At 40.5% G+C, this 18,475-nt stretch overlaps 2 protein-coding genes across 3 annotated transcripts; both read right to left on the bottom strand.

The window, feature by feature from the left end:
- Positions 1 to 1,657: 1,657 nt before the first annotated feature.
- On the bottom strand, positions 1,658 to 3,646 carry tm4sf18 (transmembrane 4 L six family member 18). Its single transcript, XM_030791536.1, has 4 exons — positions 3,403 to 3,646; positions 2,734 to 2,805; positions 2,161 to 2,303; positions 1,658 to 2,025 (listed from the first exon to the last, which is right to left on the bottom strand). Exons 1-4 carry the CDS (start codon positions 3,580 to 3,582, stop codon positions 1,827 to 1,829), a joined length of 594 nt encoding a protein of 197 aa, XP_030647396.1. The 5' UTR covers positions 3,583 to 3,646; the 3' UTR covers positions 1,658 to 1,826.
- Positions 3,647 to 6,222: 2,576 nt separating this feature from the next.
- Positions 6,223 to 18,295, bottom strand: LOC115827570 (glutathione hydrolase-like YwrD proenzyme). Of its 2 annotated transcripts, XM_030791453.1 has the most exons (12): positions 18,286 to 18,295; positions 17,798 to 17,904; positions 17,442 to 17,595; positions 14,500 to 14,653; positions 13,290 to 13,496; positions 11,684 to 11,836; positions 11,230 to 11,317; positions 10,887 to 11,058; positions 9,708 to 9,864; positions 8,755 to 8,925; positions 7,951 to 8,035; positions 6,223 to 7,216 (listed from the first exon to the last, which is right to left on the bottom strand). In XM_030791453.1, exons 2-12 carry the CDS (start codon positions 17,895 to 17,897, stop codon positions 6,981 to 6,983), a joined length of 1,677 nt encoding a protein of 558 aa, XP_030647313.1. In that variant the 5' UTR covers positions 17,898 to 17,904; positions 18,286 to 18,295; the 3' UTR covers positions 6,223 to 6,980. The 2 variants fall into 2 exon arrangements, with proteins under 2 accessions (XP_030647313.1, XP_030647314.1); XM_030791454.1 differs by lacking the exons at positions 17,798 to 17,904; positions 18,286 to 18,295 and having other exon boundaries at positions 17,462 to 17,573.
- Positions 18,296 to 18,475: the final 180 nt, after the last annotated feature.

The raw sequence follows: 18,475 nt of genomic DNA, 5'->3' as shown, positions 1-18,475 counted from the left end.
AGAATCCCTAAATGCATTTCACTGGACAGCAGAAAGAATAGAAATTCAAATAAGGGCCCTATATGGCTATTCATGTATTTAGTTAGTTAGTTAGTAAGTTAGTTAGTAAGTTAGTTACATTTCTTTGATTGTTTGTTTGTTTTTAGGAAGACATAGTCATTAAATATCTTTCCAACATAAATACTTAACTGCTCAAAATAGCTCTGATGTGAATAATTTTTTTGTGTGTGTGTGTTTGTGTTTTCAGACACATTGCCAAGAGAAATCCATACTTAGCGCCTCTGTGCCTTGCGTAAGTCTGGAATAACCTGATCATCACTTTCCGGAATGATAGTAAAAATCAATAATCTTATCTGTACCGACGTCCCAAAAAAAAAAGAAAAACAGCCAACCACATCATTAGCAAATGGAGCAAGAGTTGTCAAAGTGATGTGAGTCAAATACTTATTTATAGACATTTACAAGAAATGTGACTGAAGATTTCCCAAAAAGGTGTTTTGAAATGTTGCCTTGATATTTTGAATTTCTTGTTTAGCTATTCCAGGAGTAACAGGTCCATTTCTGTAAGAAGAACTCTGAAAAAAGTATTTTGAAAATATTAATGAGAAAAATTTAATATGAACATTAAAGAGGGTCTGGTTTGTTAAGAGTGACACTAGCACATGGAGGTGCATTTTGGCAGTCACACCACTAGTCGGCAGTGAAAGGCTTTTAGTATGGGTATGGTGTGTCTGAACACTCCCAACAAATACACAATACAAAGAATGTCACGAGATGAAAGCCTGTTAGAATGAGACATGAGCTGAACAGCTTCAGTTTGTACTACAGTGAGAGCAGAATTGTGTAGTGGTAGTTTCTTTGTGTCTCCCAAGATCGTAGAAATAAAGTGGAAAGTTATTACAAAAACATCTGTTCACTGGCATTTTTTTGAAAAAGCAATAGCATTTCCTCACTGGAACATAACCTTGAGTCTAAGTGCATAAATAATCCTACTTAGGTCTTAAAACTAAGCCATTTAATCTGTATTTCGTGGTGGTTATTTTCTGCAAAGTGCTAAAATCCTTTTCATTATGTACCACTGTGTTCCATCCAATATTCAATGAAGTAATGGAGAGATATGCATTTGAAAAGTTGTCTAAAATGCAAAATATTTATTCATTTACAGCAAGGGTAAATATTATAAAAAATATTACAAATTTCCGAAAGTTACAAAATGGAATTTAGTCTTAATATTTTTTCTAGGATGCATAAGAATTTAAAAAATAAGTTACAATACAAGTTTCTTAATATGAAAACAACAGTTTTACAACACAAAAAAATGCATGAAAAACCAGACTGAGGCCTGAGTTAAATTGCATTGTAGACATTACAAAATGCAAAATCCTGTATGCAGTTCCTTCTACAAAAACACATCAAAAACATTCTGGCTCAAAAAGAAGAAGAAGAAGAAGAAGAAGGAGAAGAAGAAGAAGAAGAAGAGAGAGAGAGAGAGAGAGAGAGAGAGAACTGTAGAAATGTCCTAATCTAAAGTGTCCATTATACAGTAAATTAAAGTAAACATTTAAAAATACATCCCCTCTAAGTGAGAAAAAATAAAGGCATTTTTATTTTCATGGCTAATATAGTAAAAATGGGGGGGGGGGGGGGGGGGGGGGGGCAAAACAGAGGCTCCTTTTTACACTTGGAAGACTACACCTTTGATCAGAAAATAAAAGATTTCTCGGTAGATTTACAGAGTAAGGGTTGTGTCTATTCTTCTGAGTGGACTCTTACAGTGGACTTCCCATAGGGTTGTTCTGGCTGTGTTTGGGGGAGTAGGGAGTAACTCAAGCATTCAGACTGTACTCCTGTTTGTAGCAGCAGGGTCTACAGACTGCGTTCACCAGCCCATTCACCATTTGCACTAAGCAGATAAGGAATTCCAGCGTGCTGAGGCCTATTAATGTGGAGAGCAAAGTGACATTCCACTCCACAATCTGAGCCGGCTGAATACACTGCGACCACGAGCTTCGATTGAACAGGTATCTGCATCAGATGCAAACAGAGTCAGAAATAAGTATTTACTGCTGAGGTTTCATCAGGCATTTTAAATGTGTGTGTGTGTGTGTGTGTGTGTGTTTCACACAAGCAACAGAAAGGCACAAAATCGGAGGGACATACCTTCCTCCACTCTTCTCAAAAGGCGATGACCATCCCAGGTCGGTGAAACAGTAGGGTCCTTCCATCAGAGCTACTGCTGAGATGAGGAAGCAGTAGGTAGAGCCAGCAAGACCAACAAGCGCTGCCATGACGGAGCCGCACATCTGAGAACAAACACACACACGTACAAAAAAGTGGTATTTGGTGAAGAAAACTATTGTTTAGAGGAGGTACAGATTGGCTCTATGAGGTTTAAAGGCTTCTTACAGCTTGTAGATTTGAGACCCTGATCCTTCTTTAAATCTGATCTGATCTCATGCAGTTATGCCGTTGGCATTCTGAAACAGACCAGCAGTCCAACAAAACAATGTGCCCCCAGCTGCTCCACAACCCGCCCCCCCCTCACACACGCGCACACACACACACGCACATGCACTTCCTTCCCAAAATGTAGTGGTGGGTAGATAGGGCGTGTTACAGGCATTCTAACAGATAGCATGGACCCCTCCCTTAGTGAAAAGACAAGGCTTAGATGAAGAAGTGAAAACAGAGGGAGAGAGAGAGAGAGAGAGAGAGAGAGAGAGAGAGACTTACCACACAGCTGTCTGTTCCACAGCGGGCAGCGCATTTCCCCAGGTTCACAAAAACCACGATGGGCAGGAGCATCTGCACACAGGACCAGCTCTTACACACACAGCTCAAACCAGGCTCTCAGCACTCCTCCTCAGTACTCCTCAGCACTCCTCAGTATCCCTCACAGCAGTTTATCAGTGTTCTATCAGAATCCATGGCTCTTACTACTTTTACACTGGGCTGGATATTTTACACTGGGCTGGATAAAAGCTCTTTTTTTGTGTTTAGATTCTTATTTCTTATATCAACACCATGTGTATCCCAACAAAAAAATGTACATGAGTAGAATGGATCTCCACACATTTATTATTCCCGTTTAGTAGAGGTCAGTTGGATGATACTATATGGATACTCATTGCTGAATGACGGAGTATAAAATGAACAAGAGCTTTCTCAGTGAGTTCTATTTATACATTCAAACAGGAGGACAGGCATTTCCTTCTCAACCATGGCCAAGTGGCCTTTTAATCACAAAACTCAAAAACAAAAAAACGCCTCCTTTGTTTCTTTCACAAAGAAAGTAAAGTATCAAACTCACGAACCTGATTCGACAAATTCCTACGACATTCTCTCACGTGTTTGGTCACACTGGCATTTAAATGTCTAATTAAGAGCAGACCCGATACTCACCGAGATCCCCCCTCCTCCGATGCCCATGAAAAACCACACGTATTTGGTCAGCCGCTCATCCTTGGCGTACTGGGCATTGTCTCCGTTAGGGAAGAAGAGCAGAATGTTGGCCACGATACAGCAGATGGCCAGTGGGATCAGTGCGAAGCCCAGAGGCCGGGCAAACCCCATGGTGCACATCCCGATGAGCTCAGAACTGAGGAGAGGGCTACTCCCGAACAAATGAGACTCCCACAGCTGTTAAAGTCCAGGAAGGAAACTGGAGGGGGAAAGAAGAGTGTATGTAGCTTTTAAGGGAGCCTCCTCCTCCTCCTCCCCCCTACCCCCCCCCCCCCTCACGTCCCCTCCGTCCCCTTCAACCGCCAACCCACCCTTCTAACGGGTCTGGCTAAGGCATATGACGCAACAGCTTGCGTTTTAGGCATCATGAGTGAGTGTGTGAACGTGCAGCACTGGTCACAGGAAAGAGAGGCTGGAAAGAGAGAGAAAGAGGGACAGTGTGACTTATCCCAGCAGGAAGGGAACTTTGTACAGAGCAGAAAAGATGTCAGGAATCCCCCAAGGACAGGATCTGACTGTACAGAGGGAGACAGAGAGAGAGAGAGAGAGAGAGAGAGAGAGAGAGTGAGAAAGAGAGTGAGAGAGAGAGAGAGAGAGAGAGAGAGAGAGAAAGAGAGAGAGAGAGAGAGAAAGAGAAAGAGAGAGAAAGACAGAGAAAGAGAGAGAGAAAGAGAGAGAGAGAAAGAGAAAGAGAGAGAGAGAGAGAGAGAGAGACAGAGAAAGAGAGAGAGAGAGAAAGAGAGAGAGAGAGAGTGATTTCCCACCAAACACTTCCTTTGATACACATTTTTCATTTAATCTACAGGAACTGCCATAAAACATATTTGACAAACTTTTCTAGAACTGGCTTATTCAGGAGAGTAACAGAATGTCCACAAATAAATGAGCAAAATGTTTACTCATAAGACAATCGAGACAGAGTAATTCCTGTGTGTGTTGATCTCATGTTAAATGAAACAATAAATCTAGTTAACACAAGACCTTGATGTTTCCACAGTAATGCTAACATACAGTTACAGACATCTAACAGGAGTGTGACAACTCTTCTGACAACAGTGATGTGTGTTAGTTAACAGTAGTAGTGTCATAACCTGATTTGCCTGTAGACCTACCTGCACTGACAATCCTCTGTTGTGACAGAAGGTGGCATCAGATATTTAGACACAGATAAAGGGGATGAAGAAGACTGCACTCAGGTGTGGCACCGCTCAGGTTCCTAGACACATCTTACAAAAACACGCTTTTTATCCATACAAAGTTTTCCACGTGCGCCCAAATAGACACATAAGGTCTAAGAACAAGGTTTTTGCAAGTGTGTGTGTCTGCGCATGCATGACAGACAGGTGAGAACATAGCTGAACCGTGTGTACACATTTGAGCTTTCCGAATTGCTCGTGGTTTGGGATTAACATTTGTGATCTGAAGAATTAAGAGAAAAGAATTACGAGGCAGCTCAGAAGCAGGAAACACTGCAGTTGCTGAGTGTATTATGTAACCTCCCTGTTTTTACAAGGCCATTATTAGTTTCGCTGAGCAGTGTATGGAAGGCAGATTTAAGGAACAAAACCTCGCTTGTGTATTAGGGAAAATCCATAATGCGATCACAAAAACCAAAGTACAACACACCAAGCTACATGGCCTTTCTACTGTATGTTACTGGCATTAAGCAATAAAGAATAAAAACCCCACAATAAACTGTCATACAACAGCAGTTTCTGTTGCTCATGCCGCAAAACACATTTGTATACTGTGAAAATACTTCTTCTTCTTCATTTTTTAAAAATATCTTAACAAACGATAAGTGCACACAGCTGCTTAGTTCTATTTAATGGGCTACAGTCTGCTACACTTCTCCTCAGCTAAAGACCAGTACTGTGTGACCCTTTCCATCTAAAAATAAAACAAGATAACACACACACACACACACACGCACGCGGAAAACCCTTCTGTGGTTGCCTCACACCCATCCCGTAATCTTTCTGCCTCAATGTATCTGTTTCAGCCTCATGTTTGGAAAGCACTACATGGGAAGACATTAATCAGATTAATGAAGGCTGGCTGGTTGTGAGCAGCGTGAGAGCTCGTTAAAGCTGATGAGTGTTTGGACACGAAATGATTTTTCCAGCGGTTCATTTTACACCCCTGCGTGGTCTCCCCCCAAGAATCAACATACGAAAACAAAAAACAAAAAAAAAAAAAAGAAAGAAAGAAAGAGAGGCTGAGTCACAGGGGGAAAAGGTCACGCCCAAACCCTTCCACGACCCCACCCCCGCGGTTCCTTTCCAAACTTGAGAATGCATAGCAAAAATTCCAATGAGCTGAGATACACTGAAACTATGCCATAAACCGATGATGCTGCAATTCGGAGGGGGGCGAGAAACGACGATGAAAAAAAAAAATGTTTTTCTTTTGTCACAAGTAAATAAGGAGACGGTGTCCACGGGTCACAGAGAATGAAAGTAACTACTACTTAACCCTAATGCGTTGAGGTTACACGGCGCTTCATTTTTACAGATGGTAACGGTCAGATCCATTATAATTGTACCATTCATTCATTCCCCAAAGAACCACACTATTCATTTCTCTGAATAGGCATTTCAGAACTTTCACTGAATCGCCAGAATGTGAATGTCATCTTTAAAAATAGCTTAGAAATCAAAGCACAAAATAATCAGCTCGTTTACTGAGAGTTTTGACCCGGAGAGGGACAAGTCGACACAAAAGTGGAATAGAAAAAGAAAATACGTTTTCATTTATTTGAAGCTGAAGTGTGGAGATATATGAAACATCATCAAAGCAAAGCCAAAGCATTTTCAAGGTCCACACACACACACACACATAAAAATATCAACTGGGACATGAATTGAAGTGCATAAATATAATCTTAATTTATCCAAAAGATTTTATGTAAAGTTTTAAAACAATATGAAATTACATTTGAAAGTACATTTGGTGCATTGGATCTGTCACAAAGTATTCTTTATAACAACAAAACATCTCTCATCTCTGTCTCCAGTGCTACGATCATGTGGTTGTGTTGAATGTGACTGGCCAGAGCTGAGGAGTGTGCGTCTGACACAGGCAATCGGCGGTTGAGTTTCTGTGAAGCCCGAAAAAGCCGCAGTTTTAAGCTGCATCATGTGAGTGCCACACAGAGCTTGATTAAACCAGCCTTAAAAACAGCCCCTGTTGTCGCTCCAGTCCACTGTCAAGTTTTTCATTCTTTTCTCCCCCAAAAATCTATAAAATAATCTCCTGGGTTAACCCTCAAAGATTCTCTTTAGGTTTAAAGACATATCAACCCCTCCAAAAGTTTACTGCATTATTGTACAGCTGAAATAAAGAAATTAAAGGCTAAATTAAAGAAATGTAAATAAAAAAAATAAATCTATCAGGTCTATGGTTGAGTGAATGTAAAGATATTCACTTTAAAGCTAAAGAGAAGAAGTGAAAAAAGTCAGTCAGCCCTTTGGATGTCTGTAAATGAACACACTGCAACATACTGACGCCTCACACTCCTAATACCCCACGGCACAGCCGTCCGCTCTCGGGTCGGAACCGGCCCAGAGAACCCTGCGTGCTGTCTCCGGGTTTTCGGTTTCCCACCACGCGCCCACGCTGATGACCTGCCCCCGTCCGAACTGTGCCCGTTGGTGTCCAACCACAGGCCAGTTTACCGCATGGCCACGCCTCCTCAGCTCTTCAGCCACACCCTGCTCCACACCTGCCTCTAAGTTCAGCTGCCATTTCTTCTCTGTGTCAGAGAATAAACCCATTACTGACATAACACTCATTCATTTAGACTGATATTGTATTTAACAGAATGTATACAGGGAGCAAAACAGAGGTCTAAATTCCTTTCTCCCCTGGAACAGTAAGAATTAATGAACTACACTGTATGCAGGAGGTCTTGAAATTAACCCTCTGACACATCCGTGCATTCAGATCACACGCCTAGGTTAACACAATGCACTGAGTTGAAACATGATAACATACAATATTTCAGTATGGAAAATATGTAATAAAATGTTTTAATCATTAACTCAATAAGAAAAAAAAACTCAACCCATAACTGGGTCCATAAATCAAGTACAAAAAACAATTTCTAGTTTCTAGTATTTTTTGTTAAACACTTTTTAGGTTTTTTTTTTACTTAATATTTTAAAATGTATTTAAAATTTATTTTACATGCTTTTATATTTTTCTGAACTATACTTTTCTCTCATTCATCTTTTCTCTCTTTCATATTCCTTCTTTTCCAAAACTTTTCCTGAGCAGATTAAGGTTGTCAGGAGTGGAAAACTCAGCTGATCTGAGTAAAGTCTCACACATGAAGTAAGGATTCCACATTTCTACCCTGGATCAGTTATGCCACAGGAGAGAAATACTTGCACATTGTTTCTAGTATTTATTTATTTGTTTATTTATTTATTTACAGACTTGTTTATTTGCTTATTTATTTTGTGGGAGAGTGAGACGGGGACTTACCGGCCTCGTTGAACTGCACAAACAAGCGTGGAGCATCTAAGGCCTCCTGAGGATTCATCTTAAACTCCAGCATGTTGAGCAACACCTGAAAATATAGTTCTGTTTTATCTGAAAAGCTTTTACCAACTCACATACACTCACTCACCACATAACAATATACAACTCACATACACTCACTCACCACATAACGATACACAACTCACATACATTCACTCATCACATAACAATACACAACTCACATACATTCACTCACCAAACTATATCAAACTAAAACGCAGCTCCATGAGGTGTTGAAAACAGCTGCATTCAAAACACATTCAAATCTACTTTTTCTAATGCTATTTTATAAATGTCACATGGAAATATTAAAGCACACTTTAATCTGTAACTTCGTAAACTGTGTTGTTTTTCAGCAGTAAATGTATGAATACAGAGTTATTAAGAACAATGATTATGAAGTGACACAGAAGGAGTACGCTGACGTTCAGCCAATCGGGCTTGTGAGGGGGCGACCGCGCACGCATTCCCTCAGAACTGAATTTTGAAAAATCGACAAAAGATATCAGTGCTCAAATCAGCGTTAGAATTCTTTTAGCTTTTAGGCAGTTGAACTGAACTCTGAAAGATACCTTTCGCATAGTCATGTGTATCTCTCTCTCTTTTTCACTCCTACGCTTAGCATGTAATAAGTTACTGACACCACATCACGTGTGTGTGTGTAATAAAGCAATTAATCCACTCCCAGCGCGTTCCAGGTTGCCATGGAGACACACGTTGTGACGTGTTGAGGGCGGGCCAGCTCACCTGCACATGTCCCTGTGGCTGCATGAATCCCCCCATCACCCCATAGGAACAGAGAAGTCGCCCTGAGGAGCTGTCCGTCAGCAGGGCGGGGATTGTGGTATGATAGGGTCTTTTCTCTGGGCCGATGCAGTTACCATGACAACGGTCCAGAGAGAAGTTCGCACCTCTGTTCTGTCAGGCAAAGGTCCAAATTAAACAAATCAAACAGACCAGGAAAAAAATAAACAAACAGAAAAAACGTTTGATAAGTTACCATTCATGTTCTCTTTCTGTGCAATTTCATTAAGCTGACCTGTTTCTCTATTGTTTTTATAGTGCTGACATTTTCAGAGATTTGAAGTATTGATCTGTTTTGAAGCAGTTACTCTGAATCACATTTTTTTCAAGGTTTGGTAAAGGATTCATTCAACACATACCAGTCAGTTAAGTTAATGTATAACCTCCACTTTGATCTGTTAGTAATGCTGAGGGAATCCCTTCATTGGACTTGCGCTAACTGAGACTCATTTGTGAGGTAGAGAGCTCTTTGAAGAGGAAACAAGCTTCTCTGGGAAAAAAGTTTTTATGTGGTCTCTGAAATATGGCGAGGAAGAGGACAGTTTTTACAATATTTCTAGGCCAATGTTTTGAGATGAAAGTTCAAGCTTGGTAAATTATGTTGTGAAAAAACTGTTCAGTGAGTGTGATCTTACTTCAGATCACCTTGAATCAATCAATCAATCTATCTATCTATCTATCTATCTATCTATCTATCTATCTATCTGTCTGTCTATCTATCTATCAGCTCTCTTTCTCTCTCTAAATTTGAAAAAAAATTATATAATCCATCTCGATGATACAGAGCAAACAAAATGTAAGTTCTCTTTGGATAAGTATAATTATAATTATAATTAGAGAACAGAGCAGTGTACACAGTGGTATGTGTTATCTCGATGATCAAACAGAACACTGACTTGTAAGGAGAATCCACAGTTCTGGGGGACCAGGCCAGTGCCAAACCCCATATAGTTACTGTTGACAAAGGAACAGGCATTGCCCTCCCCATCCACCACCGAAAAATACACTGTGTCACTTCCTCTGGGTGCCCCGCTCTCACACACACTTCCCACTCTGGGGAGAGAGGAAGGGGGAGAGAAAGGGAGAAAGAGAGAGAGAGAGAGCATGTGTGTGAGGATAAGCCAAGGTGAAAATCTGCAATGTTTTCCAAATTGTTAAGCAGGAATGTGTCTCCAGCTTGGATTACACAAATGAAAACTTCTCTGTGTGAACCGGCCCTGTCTGAATTCATTTGGCAATGTTTGTTTGTGTGATTGGGAAATTTGTAACAGTGTAAGGCAAATGACTGAACCCCATAAACCAAATGGTTCTATAAAAGAACATAATTCCTAAGACAGACACTGTTTACGTGAAGAGAAAACAAAAATCGTATTGTTAAATGAAATAGAATTTCTCATCGAGAATAATGGATTATCTAATGGATTATCTACATATTTTTTAATGAATATATTGCATTTAAAATTCCATACTCTTGATCTAGGTTCATTGAACTGTGTGTCACTGACAAACAGACAGGTATGTGCCTGCATCTAGACACACCAGGAGGGCTGAGGGACAGGGAGGGAGGAGGGAGCAGGGAGTGGGGGGGGGGGGTGTGTTTACTGCCGGGCGTGGATGAGTAAACACTACTATCTAAAGTAAGCATTGTGTACCAGGCACTGACAGGTACTCGGAAGAAGAGTGACAGGAGAGAGAGAGAGAGAGAGAGAGAGAGAGAGAGAGAGAGAGAGAGAGACAGAGAGAGGAATGAAGGATGAGAGAGACACAGAGACAAAAAGGGAGAGAGGAGAGAGAGAGACACACACAAAGACTCACAGAGACTGAAAGAGAGGTAAAATTAAAGAGAGAGACACAGACACAGAGACAAAGGGAGAGAGGGCGACAGACAGAGAAAGAGAGAGACAGAGAGAGAGAGATACAGAGGCAGACAGACAGACAGAGAAAGAGGAAGAGGAGACAGAGAAAGAGGAAAGAGGAAAGAGAAGGTGGGATTCTGAATCCTGTTGACACTAGAGTCTGGTCCAACACTATAGGGCGATCAGCGTAGCTGGTGTGAAGGTAAAATGGAGCATTACCTGTCCATGCGAATGAGTTGAGCTCTTTGGCTGGCGTAGTGTTTGGAAAGCAGGCCCTCCACAGGTACTTTCACCTGATCTGGGTCAGCACAGAACCAAGACGTGTCCGTCATGCTAAGTTTCAGCGCCTCCGCTAAAACATGCAGGTAGTCAGCGCTATTGTGATCCATATCTGTGGGCAAAATGAAATATATCCAAAAGTTATTTTCACCCTCAGCTCTCACCCTCGCTTCCTCTCTATTTCAAAAACAATTTCCTTACAGGAAAAAAGAGAGAACAAGTTGTGAACAAAATGTGGTTTACACACTCTCCTTCAAGATGAAAAATATTGTTTTAACATTACCTTTGATGGCGAAGGTTTCAAGTATATTGAGAGCAATGAGTGCGGCCATTCCCTGACTGTTAGGAGGAATTTCCCAGAGCCTAACGCCCTGAGAAAGAGCCAATACGACCAGAGGAACATCATCAAAACAGAGCGTTATCTACTGGTCTAAAAGCACCTGCAGTGTTTTCAGCTGATGGATTCAGAAAATATATCACCTTTCAATCATTCTTAATTATACTTAAAAACATATTTGAAATGTTAACAAAATAAACAGTATCAATATAAACGGGTTAAGAACGATGGCTACAAACAGATGTTACGGTTGCTTTGGTTACTGTATTTGAAATACCAACAATTCATAAAAGCAGGCAGAATGTAATTTGTTACGTGGTGTTGAGATAACGGCTAGGCTGGCATGATGACAAGTGTACACAGGTCAAGCCATTAAGAGCAGAGGATTCTCTCAACTCACATTGTAATCAGTGTAAATGGGGGATATATCTAGGCTGGAATGACTCTTCAGGTCCTCCAAACTCATCACCCCACCGTTCTCTCTTACAACATCAACGATTGCCTCTGCGACCCTCCCGGTATAAAATGCTGCTTTTCCACTCCTGGCCAGCTCCTAGAAAAACAGAACAGCTGTCCGCCGGCGTCCAGGGACCAGCTCCAGGTCTAATATGTCTGTATGTTTGCGTGTGGGAAGTTAAAGTTCTACAAGAAATATAAGTTCCCATGGCTATGTGCCTAAGACGGCTGTCTTTTCCTGGGCTCTTCTTTAATTTCAATATTTGGTTAATTTATTTCCATTTTTTCCCTGTCACACCTGGGTTTTTGGGAAGTTTTTTCTTGCCCGCTATGAGGATTAAGTCAGGGGGTGCTGTCCTGTTTTGTTTCCTGTGTGCATCTAAAAGCCCTTTGAGACTTTAAACAGTGATATTGGGCTCTAAATAAACTTGAAACTTGAAATAAATTTGAAACTTGAATATTTACATAAACAGGACTCAGAATACTTGCTACAATGATTAATACTGCTTAGGGCCATAGTGATTACTATAGTCAGTTGACTGATACTGGTGTGCTCTCTCTAGTGACATCATTACGGTTCTAGATTTTTTCTCTAATTGTGTTCTATTTTACTGTACAACACCTTAAGCCTGGTCGAACATATGTTATTATTATTATCATTACTATTATTATTATTATCATTATTACATATTTAAACATGACAGATAAACATAACAAACACAAGGTACTATAGCACTTATGTATAACTGGAGTTGATATGGAAATACACAGGAGTATAAATAGCCTGATGTGTTACTGTGTGACTGTGAGGAAGAGGGCAATGAGTCATAAATATAAGTGTCAGTCAGAGTGAAGTGGCCAGTCATAGTGGTCTGGCTGATAACAAACTCTGACTGTGACGAGATACCAAAGGGAAATGACATCAAATGGGCGAGACACACGTTAACTCCACAGCCCTCTCACTCTGTTCTCTACGATATTGATTAATGAGGTGATATTAGGTTCAGCTGTTCTGTTCACGCCCAGAAGCATGCCATCAATTGTAGCACTGAACACAAAGGTCGAAACATGATTTACACACGCAGACTTGTTGCCTTGGAAACACACAAAGTATACTTTGTGTCACAGCAGTGGTTATTCTTACTGCTACAAAGGCAGGAACGCTTATGGGTTTACACTTCAGCTTTCATTGATTTTCCTCTAAGCCACTGTAATTTAGTGTGCTTCTGAAACTTAAAGGAATGTTAAGTTCACACCCATGACTTCATTATTCCAACTTTGGCTGTGACCAGGTCCACGGCAATAACTGTGTACTTTTCAGGAGCATTCCGGAATCAATCATTTCAGTAATTAAAACACATGAATCCAAAGATTTAAAAAAAACATAACGTCAGATAACTGACGATAATTACTGTTAAAAGAAAATCAGTTCATTCACTTCACTTAATACTCCAGTCCAAGTCAATCAATAACCAGCACTGAATGAATATATTATAATAGGTAAAAGAGAATCATAGGTTTGTTCATATTGATGTCTGAGGTCTGGTTACCTGAAGAGTTGTTGCCAGGGCGGGGTTGGTAATAATTTGCCCATGTTTGGGCGGCTGACTGCTGGGGAGGAAGTTCTTGCACAGGTCTCTTCCAGCTTCTCTCAGAGCCTTTGCACTGGCAGCCCAGTGGAAGGCGGTGACCTCAGCCACGGGAAAGCCCCCCTGTGCTAGCTCTATGGCTGGTTGTAGCACTTCAGCTAAAGAGAGCTAGAACAGTAATAATAATTATAATAATACTACTAATAATAATACCCCTAGCCCTAATAATAATATAGTATAATAAAACCCCTAAATATTAAGTTATTAAAATGATTAAAATATTAGATTATTCAAATGAAAAGTCTATTAACCAAGCACAAAGGTCATCAGATCAGACATTTTACGGAACAAAGAGCAAGGATCACATTCAGAAATATTAACCATTAACCTTAACATCATACCGAACTACTTCACAATGAATGAAGAACATGCTAGAGCACTCCACCATGTTGTCAGGAAGCTGTCTTATATATCTTGGGGGGGCTGGGGTCAATATTCTGCTTTTCTACTTATTTTTGACATCACATGACAAATGAAAACAGGGAACAGACATGGGCTCAGAAACAAAGTTAAGAGAGGCAAAGTGCCAGAACAATGATAAACATCAAAATGAGCTTTAAAAAAAGAAAAAAGAAAAAAAAAAAAAGAATAGGGCCAGGAATGACAGACGGAAACCACACCTCCTCGTCAGAGGTGACCCTGGGAAAGGGGCCAAACAAACATGAGCTCACCAAGTCCAGAACTAACGTGGGGGTAACGAAGGAGCTATTGCCATTCTTCAAATGCACTGAGGGATATATGTAAAATGGCATTGTGACAACGGCACTTTCCCCATTGTGAACACTGAGCCCTAGGTGGGACTTTCCTGTGTTACACTTCACATCACCAGCTGTATATTACGCATAGACAGCGAATTAAAACACAATGTCCTACTGCTCCATGATCGCATTACACTTTTTAAAGTATCAGTTTGGTTCAGTAAACAAACATCTTAGAAATACGTCATGGTTTAACAGTTCAAATACACCACATCTGAGGTTGTGGCTACAATACATTTCCTGACCAAACACCTCCCCAAAGCACATGGACCAGGAAAGTTTCTAGAGGTGTTGTTTGCTGCTGTTACAGATTTGTGGGGTCTCACAGGGTCCAGACTAAGTGACTTCAGTACCTTTTTACTCCCAAACAGCTGGACAGTGTCACACCAGCAAGCTGCTGCTCCAGGTACAGTGACATTGAGTGCGTGGAAGTAAGGGGGTGGGCTAGTCTTACTGAAGCCAAAACCTTCCACTACATCCAAAGTCAAAGCTTTTGGGCTCTTACCACTGAGAGAAAGGGAGAGAACAATGGAGGGAGGGAGGGAGAGAGAGAGAGAGAAAGAGAGAGTTGAAGTTGAAGTAATTATTTAAAAATACCTCCCCTCTAAGTGAGAAATAAAAGGCACTTTTATGATTCCTACATTTTACCCATGGTAAATATGGCTAAACACACACACACACACACACACACACACACTAAAATCAAGTAGGCCTATAAGTACTTTAATTCAGCCAAACTATCCAACAGCCAAAAAGACCAATACAAAAAACAAACAAACAAAAACAAACTATTAATGACCAATGTTACCTTTTAAAGTGACAAATGCTAGTATTGGAGCTAAACAACTGTGTGAGAAGAATGAAAATGGACATGGAAAAAGTAAAAGTAAAAAAAATGGGAAAAGGTATGTACGATATGGCCTCATATGTTATATTAAGTAAGGGATAATGTAGCCTATGGTCCGCCGGTTATTATCAAAACATTATTATTATACGACTCCTCAGAATGCTGCAGAAAGTTCCATTGAATTGAATGGGCAATCCCAACGTACGGAGGTCCAATATTTCTTGATAATAATCGCTAAAGCAAAATTGATGATCACTGCCACCGGCAAAAGGTTTTGTGCTTTTGATTCACATCTTTCCACAAGTAGTCCGTTCACTTATCCTACCGGAAGTTCGTGAACATTTCTATCTGCCGCCAGGGAGAAATGGAACCACATCCTAACCTTGGCCTACTGTGAATTTTAGGTATGTCCGACAAGACCCTAAATAATGTTTCTGTGGACAATCAAAGACAAGAAATGAAAACATCAAGGGAAACATCAATTCAGCTTCCCCCGAGATGTGCCACTGATTCTCTCAAATTGCAGCATTAATGGGAACATTCAATTTAATATCAGTAAACCGAATGCTTAGACTGCGATTGCCTGGCTACCTGCCCAGGGTGTTTCTTCGCCTTTTGCCCAATGAACACTGAGATAAGCTCCAGCATCCCCCGCGACCCTAATTAGGATAACAAATGATTGAATGCTAAGCCTATTAATCTGCAACAAATTGACGAGTCTACAGGTAGCCTAACACATTGCTACGCAACACCAACGTTAAACTTCTATTGGCTAGAGGGTCTATTTTTCTCAGCGGAAGCCACGAAACGGCAATAAAACCATTAAAATGAAATACTATGTTAAGTTTCTTTTACCATTTTAGCAAATAACCCTGCAACAAGTGTGTATATTTCGCTGGTCATCATGTAAGGGATAATGTATAGTCCGCCGAGCATTATCGAAAACTAAATCCCGACAGGACGAAACAAGCGCATCGAGGTCCTGTTCGTCCTGTCGGGATTTAATTTTCGATAATGACCGGCGGACTTTACATACGGTTACTTGCCAAAATAATAAAAGAAACTTCAAACAATATTTCTTTTAAATCATTTTACTGGCTTTTCGTGGCTTCCGCCGAGGAAAATAGTCACTCTAGTAGCACTTTCAAGTTGCAGTAAGTATTGCATAGTAACGTATTGGGCTACCCGCAGACTCGTCAATTTGTTGAAGATTAATAGGCTAAGCATTCGGTTTACTGACATTAAATTGAATGTTCCCATTAATGGTGCAATTTGAGAGAATCACACATTTCGGGGGAAGCTGAGATTGATGTCTCCATTTAATCTTTGATTGTCCACAAAAACATTTTTGGGGGTCTTCTCGGACAAAACATAAATTTCAGTTAAATAAGTGAACTGACTACTTGCGGAATGATATGAAAGATGTGAATCAGAATCACAAAACCCGCTGATAATGGCAGCAGTTATTAATTCTTTTCAACTGTCATTAACAAGAAATATCGGACTTCCGAACGTTGGGATGGCCCATTCAATTCAATGGAACCGTCTGCAGCATTCCGAGTAGCCATATAATAATCTTTGATAAAAGTGAACAGACGTTAAAAAGACTGATTGGCATCTGACTGACAGTTTATTACGACTGACGACTGTATACTAATGATGGGCGGAGGCAATTAACTCGCTCACACACGCCAAAACATCACGATAAAAACACATCTAATCATCAAACGTCATTGGCTTATAAAGCATGACATACCACTTGAACATGAGAGTTTTGATAAATCAAGGGTTGAAAAGGCTGAAGAGTGACGGAGTTCTTGACAGCTTGTGATTCAGAACAATAAAATCATTAGCTGGCTCCAGAACCTTTGTTGATATGCGTGTAAGCCAGCATGAGTACAGTATCAGGCCATTACAATAATATTACAAACTATTGAAACTAGTATGCCTAAATACAGTGGAAAGAAAAATCAGAGAGGCCCCTTAGAGTACAAGTTTTATATATATATATATATATATATATATACACACACACAGACACACATATATATGTGTGTGTGTGTAAGTATGTGTGTATATATATACAGGCCCTACACATGTGTGTGTGTGTACATAACATGTACTCTATATATATGTGTGTGTGTGTGTGTATATCACATTCTCTGTCTCCTACTTTTTGTGTGTGTTTCACACCTTCAGTGTGCAGATGCCAGAAAAGATGTGGCCTAATAATTTTATTTATTTGTTGCATACAACAGTGATCAATTGACTAAAACATCCATAGGGCTGCTGTTGACTTCCCAGCATTTAAAGCGAGTGTAGGATAGAGGGGTTGTGGTGGAGAGAGGTGAGCCTGGTGTCAGTCAAACAAACAAGCTTTCCATAGGGACAGACTCATGGAGACCCTACTATCTTAAGAAAGAGTTAAGCATTATGATGGTCTCTAACCTTCCGTTGAGTCCGCGTACCTGTCCTGTGTGACTATCATAAAACAGGCAAAAGGCGTCTCCACCCAAACCTGTGCTACATGGTTCTGTTACATTAAGAGCAGCCGCCACTGCAACCGCTGCGTCAGCTGCATTCCCACCTCTCTTCAAAATATCTGTAACAGACAGTTGCACCAGAGCGTAATTGTTTGAGGATGAAGGAACTATGAACTTTTTCTGAGGACACGTCAAATGTACAGGATAAGGATATGAGAAGCTACAGTTAGGCGAAAATAATAACTTAAAATGCCATTACACCTTCACTCTCGTGCTACTTTTAGCTCCCAAGAGCTTCCGTCTGCCAACTTGAGCACTCACCCAAACCAATGGCAGACGCCAGGGGCTGACTTGAGGCAACGCAGCCGTTTAGGCAAACCAGTGGGGACCGTCGTGAGGAAAAAAACAGCTCAGACTGCATCTCTTGCCTTTAAACAAATAAATAAAATAATCAGCCATAATAAAGACTGCATTGTGGGTCATTTGGCAATATAATTCAGTTAACCTAGAGTGGTTTTTAATGTATATGCATGTCACTCTCGCGAATAATTCGAGTATTACATAGCACAACACACTATGTAGGCTATCGAAAGACGTCCATCTTGGATGGTCGATGTTATTGGCATTCGATTCAGCCAGGACTGTAAGTAGACGCAATAAACCACACAGTTGGTGCGGTTATTTTATTCTTTCTTCAGTGCATAATGTGGAAGTGTTAAAAATAACAACATGCGCGGCATGATTTTAAGACATGAGATTAGTTATTGAATAAAATATTAAATTTTGTAGAAAGGCTTAGGGGCTCTTACCTTGCACTCATCTCGGAACCTGCAGAGTGCAAAGTCCACAAAAACTCACCAGATATCAAATGAATGGATAGAATTTAAAACCTTGCAGCTAACTCGGATAACATGTGTCCCTGTTCTGTGGACATACATATACATTTCCTTCACACAGAAATATGATAGTTAAATAGCCATAGCCTGCCCAAATAGTTAT

This window comes from Chanos chanos, chromosome 14 (genome assembly GCF_902362185.1).
Source record: "Chanos chanos chromosome 14, fChaCha1.1, whole genome shotgun sequence".
In the NCBI taxonomy this organism is placed as follows: domain Eukaryota; kingdom Metazoa; phylum Chordata; class Actinopteri; order Gonorynchiformes; family Chanidae; genus Chanos; species Chanos chanos.
Note: the sequence above shows the minus strand (reverse complement) of the source record. Positions and strands in the feature narration are given on the sequence as shown.